Source organism: Artemia franciscana, chromosome 8 (assembly GCF_032884065.1).
Source record: "Artemia franciscana chromosome 8, ASM3288406v1, whole genome shotgun sequence".
In the NCBI taxonomy this organism is placed as follows: domain Eukaryota; kingdom Metazoa; phylum Arthropoda; class Branchiopoda; order Anostraca; family Artemiidae; genus Artemia; species Artemia franciscana.
This window is the reverse complement of record NC_088870.1, coordinates 16,145,448-16,159,691: the sequence shown is the minus strand read 5'-3', so window position 1 is coordinate 16,159,691 and position 14,244 is coordinate 16,145,448. Positions and strand designations below refer to the sequence as shown.

Genomic DNA, 14,244 nt, shown 5'->3' with positions numbered 1-14,244 from the left:
CGCTTAGTCGTCTCTTAAGATATGGGACAACCCCATATACTATTTGATTAGAAACAACCTGATGAAATGAAAAAAGGAAAGGTACCATTGCGTTTCCTCACTCAGATTAATGCTGCGACCAATTTGCAGCACTAAAGTCTTGTTTCTGTTTTATGGTAGGCTATTGTCATTAAAAAGCTAGCACACTGAGACGGTAGCGGGGTATATAAAGGATGCCTGAATTACGCAGTTGAATAAAACTTAGAACTTACATTTTTCACGGGAAAATTACATTTCTTCAAGGATTTTGCTACCTCCCTTCCCCTCTAGTGAAAACACGTTCCCTGCGACACCATTGTTAGCACTGAAAACCCTCAACATATACTTTGAACGAAAACCATATTGTAACAAATTTTATTCAACAAAGACAAGGTACTCAATTACAAAGACCACAGCATTTTCACTGCAGTTGAAATGCCAACATCTGTGTAGTTAAAGTAGAAGAGGCCACCTAGCGTGAATGCAGAGAGAGCATACACAAGAGCAACGGACACTTTTGGGATTGTTTCACCAAAAATTTTGGGGCGAATGTAATCAATAACAATAGCTTCCAAACCCCTGCAAAGAGAACAAGCATTAAAAAGTGTATATGATATACAAAAGCTGTATGTAGGTAGGGGACTTCAAACTGCCTAGCACACATGACCAAAGACAACACACTTATAAGTCAAATATTTAACCAATAAGGCGAAATATCGATCCTCACAAAACTTAAATGATCCGTATTATGTGCATTAAGCGTGTGGCGAGGGGAGGGGGGTCCAGCTATGAGAAAAAAAGTTATATAGCCATTATGCATGACACAACTTTTAAGAGCTGCAGAACTCATAAGACGGCTTTTTCATGAAAGAGAAAGCACTATTATGGACACTGCAACCCTTTTTTATATCTGATTTGTTTTTTTCACAAGAAACAAGAAGTCTCTTTAAAAAGAACCAGAAAGACTATACGTTTTTTCAGTGCTTTTTAAAGTATATTAATTTTCCACCCTGACACTTGTATTTATATTTGTGCACTCATTACACAGGTCTGCCAAAAATAAGGTAGAACAACAGCATCATTTTGAGGTTAGGATTTTTTTTTACACATAGATACTATTAGTTATATGCTCGTCCCACTAATAACTATCTAGAACTCCGCAACCAATATATCACAAAGGGGTGCATCAACAGCGACCCCACAGCTGCGGAGCAACATATACGACTATGACTCGCTAGGAATAAACTTATATGCACTGATTCATGCTTGGAACTGGCCATGGAACTAGACAACTTGAGAAATTAGTTTTGTACACAAGAAACAATAATAAAACAGATTACCTGAAGATTAGAACAAAATAGATGTTACTACTATGTAACGTCTGTTACTACTGCAATTAATACTATGTAGTAAAAAAAACAACAGAAAATCGTCAGCAATGTAAAACCCAGAAAGTAGCTTCAAAAGATTATTTGTGTCAAAATACCCTAATTGAAATTTCACTTGTAATAATGGTAGGTTGGCGATTGTGGTCCACCACTCTCTTCAATTAACACGCAAATCTCACTATTTTTTGCTGATGAATGAAAAAACAAAAATTGGTGCCGCAGCCACGAGTTTCAGAAACTGGACTGGCAAGTCTCAAATTGAATCCGTGAGTCAAATTGAATATCCATTTTTAGGCTAAAAAAAATTGCTTTTCTCTGTCAGTTCTTTATATTTTTCAATGAGGATACCCTTCTTAGATAGAATGGAATCATGGGTTTTTAGGGGATCATTTGATTGAAAATCAGAAGTTCTAGTGCCCTTTTGAAGAGTCAAAGGTGATCGGAGCAGAACTAGCCCCCACGCCCTTTTATCCTCAAATGCATGATAAGAATTTCGAGATAGCCATTTTGTTAAAAATAGTTCAAAGATCAGACAACAAAAACTCCGCTGTCAACACAACCTCCAGGGACCGGAGGGAAGGGCGTTGTAAGTTATGGCCTACGGGCATGTATGGTTTTTATAAAAGGAATGCTCGTATAAACTTCAGAAAGAGCTCATTGAATTGACGAATTAAAGTTCACATTTTAAGAGTCAAAAGAGATCAGAGGGCAGCAAGTCCCCCCCCAAACCCATACGATAAAAATTTTGAGACAGCCATTTTGTTAAGAATACTTGAAACTTCAGATAACAAAATTCCGGGATTGACACAAATCCCCAGATCCCGGGGGCAAGTGTTTTAAGTTATGCCCCGGGGATATACGAGGTTTTATATAAGCAATGGTCGTATAAACATCAGAGGTGGCTCATTTGATTAGAAATTGAAAGTTCTAGTTACTTTTGTATGAGTCAAAAGGGATCAGAGGGCAGCTATCCCCCCCAAAAAAAATGCACACACCCCCTTTTTCCCCAAATGCATCCGATCAGAATTTTGAGATTGCCAGTTTTTCTTTAAATAGTCGAACGATCAGATAGCAAAAACTTTGGGGTTAACATACCTCCCCCCCCGAGCGCAGGGTAGGTTTGTAGCTTATGCCTTGGGGGTATACATGGTTTTTATGGAAGAAGTGGTCGTAAACACCTCGGAGGGGACTCAAATGATTAGAAATCGAAACTTCTAATTCCCTTTTTCAGAGTCAAAAGTGATCCGATGACGACTAGCTCCCCTCCCCCACCCTGTTTTCCCCAAATGCATCCGATAGAATTTTTTTTATAGCCATTTTGTTCAAAATAGGCCAAGGATCATATGGAAACTCCAGGAATAACACAGCCTCCAGAACATGGAGGCAAGTGTTGTAAATTATGCCCCGGGCGCATATAAGGTTTATATGGAAGGGATGATCGTATAAACTTAGGAGGGGAATCATTCAAATTTAAATCGGAATTTTTAGTGTCCTTTTTAAGATTCAAAAGTGACGGAGGGCGACTAGCCCTACCAAAGGCCTTTTTCCCCACATACATCCGATCAAAATTTTGAGATAGCCTTTTTGTTCAAATAGTTTAAAGATCAAATAACAAAAACTCAGGGGTCGATGCAACCCCCAGAGGCCGGAAGAAGTGTTGTAAGTTATGCCCCAGGGGCAGATAAGGTTTTATGTAAGGAGTGGTCGTATAAACATCAGAGGTACCTCATTGATTGGAAACTGAAAGTTCCAGTTACCTTTTTAAGAGTCAAAAGTGATTGGAGGCCATCTACCCCACACCCTCATTTACATAAATGCATCCGATCAATTTGAGATATCCATTTTCTTTGAAATAGTCCGGCGATCTGATAACAACAACTTCGGGGTCAGCATGCCCCCTGAGCCCGAGGGAACTAAGGGGTGTAACTTGTACCCGGGGGCATATACAGTTTTCATGAAATGGGTGGATGTATAAACTTCGGAGGGAACCCAAATGATTAGAAATTCAAACGTCTAGTTCCCATTTTAAGAGTAAAAAAAAAGATCTGAAGAGCAGCCCTCTTTTCCCCAAATGCGCCCAATCAAATTTTGTATATAGTCATTTTGTTTAAAATAGACCAAATATCATATAAAAAAAAGTCCAGGGATAGCACAGCCTTCCAGAACCTGGTGGCAAGTGCTGTAAATTATGCCCCCGCGGAATATAAGGTTTTTTTTTATGGAGGAGATGGTAATATAAAATTCGGAGGGGGCTCATTCGATTGTAAATCGGAATTTCCGTGCCTTTTTTAAGAGTCAAAAGTGATCGGAGGGCAAATAGCCCCCCCCCTCCCAAACACATCCGATCAAAATTTTTAGATAGCCACTGTTCAAAATAGTTTAAAGATAAAATAACAAAAACTCCGCGGTTGACACAACCCCTCAGAGCCCGGGAATAAGTATTGTAAGTTATGAGCCAGGGGCATATAAGGTTTTTATATAAGGGGTGGTCGTATAAATTAAAACTTCTAGTTCCCTTTTTGAGAGTCAAAAGTAATCGGATGGCAGCTAGCCCCTGTCCCCCAACCACCAACCATCTTTTTCCCCAAATGCGTCCAATCGAATTTTTTGAGATTTTCCTTTTGTCAAAAATAGACCAAAGATCATATAAAATCTCCTTGGTTTACAAAACCCCCCATAACCCAGGGGCAAGTGTTGTAAATTATGTCAGGGGGCATACAAGATTGTTATAGAAGGAATGATCGTATAAACTTCGCCGGGGCTCAATCTATTTAAAATCGACAGTTCCAGTTCTTTTAATGAGAGTCAAAAGGGAACAGAGGGCAACTAGCCTCCCAACACTCTTTTTGAGATACATCTTGAGATAACCATTTTGTTAAAATAAGTCAAAAGATCATATAACAAAAACTCCGTGGCCAACACAGATCCCCCGGAGCCCGGGGGCAAGTATTGTATGTTATGCCTTGGGGCATACAAAGTTCTTATGTGAGGTTCTTGAAAGCAGTTGAAAGATCAGATAATCCCAACCCCGACCCTAATCAAACAACAGCTAAGAGATCATATGGCACTTGTGACGAGGTTGGAAGAGCCAAGAGCTCACCTGGTATGAGATCTAGCAAAATTCTAAGAATCAATAAAAAGGTAAAAAAAAAGGTAAAGGATGCGGCATTAGACTTTACAGTCCCTACCGGCGATGCTGATCTCCGTTTCTTGGCCCTTCAGCCAGGAAGTGCAATGGGGGGTTGGGGGCCAACCATCCTGTGCTTTCGCCCAACCTTCATGTTTAACTTCCCCAGATTTCTCCAGGTACACATTTAGAGCTGGGTCGACTCTGGCTAAGCTTACAGAGTCACGCCACTGACCCCCGTCCCAAACTAAACAATTAGAATCAACAGAATCAATAGATAGACTTAAAAGGAAAATCAGAGGCTTAATGCAGGCCAGGATTTAAAACTCTGAGACACGAGGTCCATCTAGATATCAAAATTCTTTAAGATCCAATCACCCACTCGTAAGTTAAAAATACCTAATTTTTTTTAATTTTTCCTCTCCCTTCAGCCCCCAGATGGTCGAATCGGGGAACACAACTGAATCAAGTCAATTTGTGCAGGTCTCTGACATGCATGCCAATTTTCATCGTCCTAGCACGTCCAAAAGTACCAAACTCGCCAAAGCACTGGACCCCCCCCCCCCTAACTCCCTCAAAGAGGGTGGATTCAGTCCGGTTATGCCAACAACATATCTACGAAATTCGCTTATTCTGCCCACCAAGTTCCATACCGATCTCTCCACTTCAAACGTTTTCCAAGATTTCCGATTTCCCCCTCCAACTCCCCCCAATGTCACCAGATCTGGTCGGGATTTCAAATAAGAGCTCTGAGACAGGTGTTCCTTTTAAATACCAAATTTCATTAAGATCCGGTCGCCCGTTCTTAAGTTAAAAATACCTGAATGTTTCTATTTTTTGAATTAACACCCCCCCCCGGTGTCCGGTCTCCCCCCAAAGACACTGGGATCCGGTCGGTATTTAAAATAAGAGATCTGAGTTACGAGGTCCTTCTAAATATGAAATTTCATTAAAATCCGATCACTCCCTCGAAAGTTAAAAATCCCCAAGTTCCCTATTTTTTTCAGAATTAGCCCCCCCTCCCAACTCCCCCAAAGAGAGCAGATACTTTCTGGTTATTTCAATCACGTATATAGGACTTGTGCTTATTTTCCCCACCGAGTTTCATCCCGATCCCCCCCACTCTAAGCGTTTTTCAAAATTTTAGGTTTCACCCCCCCCCCCCCAACTCCCACCAATGTAACCGGATCCAGTCGGGATTTAAAATAAGAGCTCTGAGACACGATATCCTCCTAAATATGGGATTTCATTACGATCCGATCACCCGTTCATAAGTTAAAAATACTTGATTTTTTCTAATTTTCCGAATTAACCGTCCGCCCCCCCCCCCAGATGGTCGAATCGGGGAAACGAATATTTTGTCTGGTCTGTTTCTTGATACACCTGCCAAATTTCATCGTCCTAGCTTACCTGGAAGAACCTAAACTAGCAAAACCGGGACAGACAAACCGATAGAATTTGCGATCGCTATATGTCACTTGGTAAATTACCATGTGCTATAAAAACTTATAAACGAAAATTTTATCCAAAAACTTAAGGGAGCTGACACTGGCCTTCTCTGTATGGCCCGGTACCCCAAAAAACTTATTAACGATATTTTATTCCAAGAATTAGGGCAGCTTACCCTTGGTCCTCAATGGCCCGATCTCTCCAAAAAACAACTTATTAACAATATTTTATTCTGCAACTTATGGGAGCTAACTCCTGGTCCTCCAGGGCCCAATACCCCTTCCTCCGCGAAAAAATTATAATTGATAAATAATGGGAGCCGACCCCTGTCCCCTCCCAAAAAAACAACTTACTAACGATATTTTATTCCATGTACCATGGGATCTGAAATCTGGCCCTCTATCCGTGACCCAACCTCCCTCCCCCACCCGAAAAAACTTATTAACGATATTTTACTCCAAAAATCATGGAAATACAGTTTAATTTTATTAGCTCGTTCCAAAACTATTCAAGACACGTATATTCTTCTCTACAAACAAGAGTTTGGCCTAACCTAACCAGGCGACCTAATCAACTTGATTTTAATTCAAGTTGCCCATTTCCCTAACGATAACAGCATAAGACGCTTTACTAAAACGAATTATATTACAAATATTTTCTTTTGTGCTTATTACAACATTGAAAATAAAATAAAAATTACAGTGAAACCAGACAAGAATATACCAATATGCCCACTATGCCCTGTGGCTTTCACTATTCCCAGGGTTTCGGCGATTTACCCAAAAATCTTGCAAAAACGGAGGGACAAAAACGCTTTGGCCTACAAGTGTCAAAGCAATAAACCTGGCCCTAAGTGAAACAACATCTTTAGTTGGTGAGCTCTCAGCAATTAATATAATTACATATCAAATATTAAGTTTAATTTTATTAGTTCTTGCCAAGACTGTTAATTTATTTTGGAAATGAAATTATTTCGAAATAGGAAATTTTGAAAAACTTGAAAATTTGGCAATCAAAAACGAACAAAATTGAAAAAGAAGTTTTTAAAGAAAAATAAAGGTCATATTAAAGTAAAGATCAGAAGAAATAAAAATTTAAATAACACAAACTCAAAACGACCAGAAATTGCACTAAAGAATAAATGAAGCCCAAAACTAACAGGAATTAAATAAACAATCATACCAAAAAACATACAACAGGTACTAATATAAATGAATGAATAAATCTAAAACGAGTAAAGCTTTAACTGAATATGCAAATCAGGCTTAAGAAGAACATAAATATTTTCCTATTGAAGCATAAATGAAACCCAAAACGAACAGAAATTAAATAAACAATCATAGCAAACAAACATACACTAGGTACTAATATAAATGAATAAATAAATCTTAAAACGAGTAAAAATCCAACTGAATAAGCAAATCTAGCTTGAAACGAACAAAATCACTACAAGCAAGAGTCGAGGTTTTGCCTCCTTCTCTCCCTGTAAAAGTCTAAAACTACTTCGTCATTGGCACTTTACTGAAAACGAATTATATTACAAATATTTTCTTTTGTACTCATTACAACATTGAAAATAAACCTAAAAATTACAGTAAAATTAAATTTTAAATTGATGAGCTTTCAGCAATTAATATTATTATATATCAAATACTAGAGTTTAATTTTAGTAGTTATTTCCAAGACAAATATAGCCTCACTACAAACAAGAGTTTGGATACTGCCCCTTTCCCTAACTTTAAAAGTCTAAAGCCTATTGCATCATTGGTGTTTCACAGAAAATGAACTATATTACGAATATTTTCTTTTCTAGTTATTACAGCATTAAAAATGATTATAAAATTACAGTGAAATAAAATCTTCAACTGATGATCTTTCAACAATTAAAAGCATTTTATATTAAACATTCAGTTTGATTTTATTTGTATTTTCCAAGACTGTTCTAGAAACATACAGTTTTCAGTAAAGCGCCCATGACACAGTAGGTTTTAGACTTTTACAGTGAGAGAAGGATGCAAAGCCCAAACTCTTGTTTGTAGTGACTTTTATTCTTTTCAAGCTATATTTGCATATTGAATTTAAGTTTCACTCGTTTTCAGATTAATGTATTCATTTATATTAGTATCTATTGTATGTTTGTTAGCTATCATTGTTTATCTAATTTATGTTCGTTTTGGGTTTCATTTATACTTCAACAGCAAAATATTTCTGTTTGTTTTAAGCTTGATCTGCATATTCAATTTAAGCTTTACTCGTTCTATGATTTATTTATTCATTTATATTAGTATCTATTGTAGGTTTTATGCTATGATTATTTATTAATTTATGTTCGTTTTGGGTTTCATATATTCATTAGTAGTAATTTCTGGTCGTTTTGTGAAAAATTTATTCTAGAAACAACCCACAAATGGTAGAAAATCACTCAGGGGAGAATAAACTTCGATGTTGAAGAGTCAAAACTATTTCTTTAATCATCACCAAATATTATGGGGCAAATATTAGTTGATATCAAAGAATCTGATCTAGGTGAATACAACTTTCAGGAATTTTTGGGAGTTAAGATTTGAGTTGGTTCTTAATAGTTTCATTTACATAGCTAAATTTGATATCAAAAAGTATTTGATAAGTTGGTAAATGAAAAATATTAAAAATTTGAAAAGTATTTGCTAAAGTTGATATCAAAGTATTTGATCTAGGTGAATAAAACTTTCAGGAATTTTTGGGAGTTGATATTTGAATTGGTTCTTAATAATTTCATCTACATGGCTAAACTTGATATCAAAAAGTATTTGACAAGTTGGTAAATGAAAAATATCGAAAAATTTGAAAAGTATTTGCTAAAGTTGATATGAAAGTATTTGATCTAGGTGAATAAAACTTTCAGGAATTTTTGGGAGTTAAGATTTGAGTTGGTTCTTAATAGTTTACATGGCTAAACTTGATATCAAAAAGTATTTGACAAGTTGGTAAATGAAAAATAGTGAAAAATTTGAAAAGTATTTGCTAAAGTTGATATCAAAGTATTTGATCTAGGTGAATAAAACTTTCAGGAATTTTTGGGAGTTAAGATTTGAGTTGGTTCTTAATAGTTTCATTTACATGGCTAAACTTGATATCAAAAAGTATTTGACAAGTTGGTAAATGAAAAATATTGAAAAATTTGAAAAGTATTCGCTAAAGTTGATATGAAAGTATTTGATCTAGGTGAATAAAACTTTCAGGAATTTTTCGGAGTTGATATTTGAGTTGGTTCTTAATAGTTTCATTTAAATAGCTAAATTTGATATCAAAAAGTATTTGATAAGTTGGTAAATGAAAAATATTAAAAATTTGAAAAGTATTTGCTAAAGTTGATATCAAAGTATTTGATCTAGGTGAATAAAACTTTCAGGAATTTTTGGGAGTTGATATTTGAGTAGGTTCTTAATAATTTCATTTACATGGCTAAACTTGATATCAAAAAGTATTTGACAAGTTGGTAAATGAAAAATATTGAAAAATTTGAAAAGTATTTGCTAAAGTTGATAGGAAAGTATTTGATCTAGGTGAATAAAACTTTCAGGAATTTGTCGGAGTTGATATTTGAGTTGGTTCTTAATAGTTTCATTTACATAGCTAAACTTGATATTAAAAAGTATTTGATAAGTTGGTAAATGAAAAATATAAAAAATTTGAAAAGCATTTGCTAAAGTTGATACCAAAGTATTTGATCTAGGTGAATAAAACTTTCAGGAATTTTTGGGAGTTAAGATTTGAGTTGGTTCTTAATAATTTCATTTACATGGCTAAATTTGATATCAAAAAGTATTTGATAAGTTGATAAATGAAAAATATTAAAAATTTGAAAAGTATTTGCTAAAGTTGATATCAAAGTATTTGATCTAGGTGAATAAAACTTTCAGGAATTTTTGGGAGTTGATATTTGAATTGGTTCTTAATAATTTCATCTACATGGCTAAACTTGATATCAAAAAGTATTTGACAAGTTGGTAAATGAAAAATATTGAAAAATTTGAAAAGTATTTGCTAAAGTTGATATGAAAGTATTTGATCTAGGTGAATAAAACTTTCAGGAATTTTTGGGAGTTAAGATTTGAGTTGGTTCTTAATAGTTTACATGGCTAAACTTGATATCAAAAAGTATTTGACAAGTTGGTAAATGAAAAATATTGAAAAATTTGAAAAGTATTTGCTAAAGTTGATATCAAAGTATTTGATCTAGGTGAATAAAACTTTCAGGAATTTTTGGGAGTTAAGATTTGAGTTGGTTCTTAATAGTTTCATTTACATGGCTAAACTTGATATCAAAAAGTATTTGACAAGTTGGTAAATGAAAAATATTGAAAAATTTGAAAAGTATTTGCTAAAGTTGATATGAAAGTATTTGATCTAGGTGAATAAAACTTTCAGGAATTTTTCGGAGTTGATATTTGAGTTGGTTCTTAATAGTTTCATTTAAATAGCTAAATTTGATATCAAAAAGTATTTGATAAGTTGGTAAATGAAAAATATTAAAAATTTGAAAAGTAATTGCTAAAGTTGATATCAAAGTATTTGATCTAGGTGAATAAAACTTTCAGGAATTTTTGGGAGTTGATATTTGAGTAGGTTCTTAATAATTTCATTTACATGGCTAAACTTGATATCAAAAAGTATTTGACAAGTTGGTAAATGAAAAATATTGAAAAATTTGAAAAGTATTTGCTAAAGTTGATAGGAAAGTATTTGATCTAGGTGAATAAAACTTTCAGGAATTTGTCGGAGTTGATATTTGAGTTGGTTCTTAATAGTTTCATTTACATAGCTAAATTTGATATTAAAAAGTATTTGATAAGTTGGTAAATGAAAAATATAAAAAATTTGAAAAGCATTTGCTAAAGTTGATACCAAAGTATTTGATCTAGGTGAATAAAACTTTCAGGAATTTTTGGGAGTTAAGATTTGAGTTGGTTCTTAATAGTTTCATTTACATGGCTAAACTTGATATTAAAAAGTATTTGACAAGTTGGTAAATGAAAAATATTGAAAATTTGAAAAGTATTTGCTAAAGTTGATATCAAAGTATTTGATCTAGGTGAATAAAACTTTCAGGAATTTTTGGGAGTTAAGATTTGCGTTGGTTCTTAATAGTTTCATTTACATAGCAAAATTTGATATCAAAAAGTATTTGATAAGTTGGTAAATGAAAAATATTAAAAATTTGAAAAGTATTTGCTAAAGTTGATATCAAAGTATTTGATCTAGGTGAATAAAACTTTCAGGAATTTTTGGGAGTTGATATTTGAGTTGGTTCTTAATAATTTCTTTTACATGGCTAAACTTGATACCAAAAAGTATTTGACAAGTTGGTAAATGAAAAACATTGAAAAATTTGAAAAGTATTTGCTAAAGTTGATATGAAAGTATTTGATCTAGGTGAATAAAACTTTCAGGAATTTTTCGGAGTTGATATTTGAATTGGTTCTTAATAGTTTCATTTACATGGCTAAACTTGATATTAAAAAGTATTTGACAAGTTGGCAAATGAAAAATATTGAAAATTTGAAAAGTATTTGCTAAAGTTGATATCAAAGTATTTCATCTAGGTAAATAAAACTTTCAGGAATTTTTGGGAGTTAATATTTGAGTTGGTTCTTAATAGTTTCATTTACATGGCTAAACTTGATATCAAAAAGTATTTGACAAGTTGGTAAATGAAAAATATTGAAAAAATTGAAAAGTATTTGCTAAAGTTGATATCAAAGTATTTGATCTAGGTGAATAAAACTTTCAGGAATTTTTGGGAGTTAATATTTGAGTTGATTCTTAATAGTTTCATTTACATGGCTAAACTTGATATCAAAAAGTATTTGACAAGTTGGTAAATGAAAAATATTGAAAAATTTGAAAAGTATTTGCTAAAGTTGATATCAAAGTAGTTGATCTAGGTGAATAAAACTTTCAGGAGTTTTTCGGAGTTGATATTTGAGTTGGTTCTTAATAGTTTCATTTACATGGCTGAACTACTTGTTATCCATTTGAAATATTACAGAAAGTTCAAAATTTCATCAAAATTACTGACTTAATTTGTGTGAGTTAACTAGCGCAAAATTTTAGGAAATAAATTCCCAGTGTCTTACGACCCACCCAGCTAACCTAATAGATTAGGATGTTTCTTTCAGCGGCTACGTTCTCTTCTATGCCAATAGGCAGCATGTCCAGCCCATTAAATTCGGCATAAATTGAGTGGTAGGTCTAGCTTGATAAAGTTTTCCATATTCAGTATACTGAATATCTAGATGTAATGAGTTAGTTTGAATTTTAGCCAGCAATCACATAGTATCCTAGTGTAAAGAATTGCTCTTTCGACCAACAACTGGACCCTTTTCTCTTCCTCATAGAGACTGGTCTGTTTTTGGACTTCAAAACGCACAACTAAGGCAATCACGGTTGCTTAAAACAGTCCGGTTGATATCCTATAAACTATATATAATAATGTTTTCCTATATATAATGTTTTGTTCATAAATATATTCCATTCATTTAGTAAGCGAACTATCTTGGTAAGTGACAGTTTCAGCCTATAGTAGCACTAGGTAAACATATCTTACATGCAAACACAAAAATTGTCTTATCTGTAAGTATGTCAACCCATATCATATATGTTCGCTCATCAATCGAGTACAAAACATGAGTAGCGCCGGAAGGAATCTCTCACACTCTCGACCAGCCCAACTCTACATTTTATGGATCATCTAAAGTTGCTAGTGCTACATTTAGCTGAATCAATAGTTTTCAGAACCAAATTCCCCACAAAGCATTTGATTCATTTCTGGATTCCGCTCTTGTGGTGCATTCTCACACTTAAACTGATGCAAGAAATTATAGTCGATTTTCTACAATGAATCCATCTTGGAGGAGTACTGAATACGGTACACCTTTTGCTGGAGCTGCTTTTACTAAGGTTTAGTTGTGGTCATCACAGAAAATACTTCCTTTACTGTGATGCCTGTTTAAGAAGGGTGATTATTGACCGAATTAAGGAGATGTCATAAACACTATACGCGGATCACCGCCCCCCTTGTTTTACTTTCTTGTTAACATGTATTGCCTGCAAGATAATTTGATGGTTAAATTGTGTTGCGAGAGCAACACTTTGGTTTTGTCCGTTTTTTTTTCTATTCTATGCCGCCGATCTCAGCTTATTCCTGGAAACTGGTAAGGATCTAACCTGTGCGGTTTTTACGGAAAGTGTGGACGTCAGGCAGGATTGATGAATATGACATTACATTTTGGAAAGCTCCACAGAACTCTTGCATTGGGTCAAAAAGGATGATTTTTGCTTGTCCACGAGCCAGAGCCTATGGTGTGCGAAGTGAAGTGGAGTTATATAGCCTATGTCACAGAGGAGTATCTGAAGTTGTGCAGCCAAGCTTTCGTTTCATCAAACCATGTTTCTTCTATCGAGTGGAAAGCTCCGTTCTAGCAGGCAAGCAGGCAGGCACCACTTTCAAATTGAAGATAGACTAAAATCTACAAGTGTTAAATATATGCGGCAGCTACCCGGCCCCACAGCCAATGTATCTTCTTTGAGTGATAAATAGGAAAATTTACACAAGCAAAAATGTGGCATTTTCCCACGGGTCCGAAAGTGTTGCCATCTATTTTTTCTACCCATTTCTGTTCGTGATTTCAGCTGAGTTTATCATTCGGTTTTTCGGACTTGGGATTGCGGTAGAACACGAAAGAAAACGGATATTTACAAATATTATATTTGATAATTATATTGCTTTGGCAGCGGAGTATCTAAAGCTTTATCTTTTCTTCAATTATTGTCATTTCTTTATTTAAAAGGTTTAGCGCCTTTTAGATATTTTGAAGTTCCTAGACTCATGTCTAAGCCAGATCCCTATCTTGAGGGGAGCCATGCTAAGCCTAAGAGTAATAATGCCATGTCTCCTTCTTAAGTCACTAAGCCTGCAAATAATGATAACGATAAAACTGAAAAGGCCACGGCTAGACAGCCATCAAGACCATCTACATCTAGTGATGGCACAATGATTTCCGTGGGTTCACCTCAGTGGAGTGAACCAAACTGTCAATTACCAAATGATGAGAACCATCTGGCATGGGATGCCTTCCAAGTAGTTCAAAAACTCAAGAAAAAGAATAACAAAAAGAGAAAGGTTGACGGTCCCAATCTTCCTGTACCAACAGATAAGTCAACAGCTCCAACCCTCAGTTATGAATAATCCATTCCAATGTTTGCTGTTGTAATCTCACC

At 34.8% G+C, this 14,244-nt stretch overlaps 1 protein-coding gene across 1 annotated transcript in view; it reads right to left on the bottom strand.

The window, feature by feature from the left end:
- Positions 1-379: 379 nt before the first annotated feature.
- The window catches only part of LOC136030055 (succinate dehydrogenase [ubiquinone] cytochrome b small subunit B, mitochondrial-like), a 28,246-nt gene continuing 14,381 nt past the window's right edge, over positions 380-14,244 (bottom strand). Inside the window, exon 3 of the mRNA XM_065708682.1 lies at positions 380-597. Coding sequence (XP_065564754.1) covers positions 420-597 — 178 coding nt within the window. The 3' untranslated portion in view covers positions 380-419. The remainder of the gene's footprint in view (positions 598-14,244) is intronic.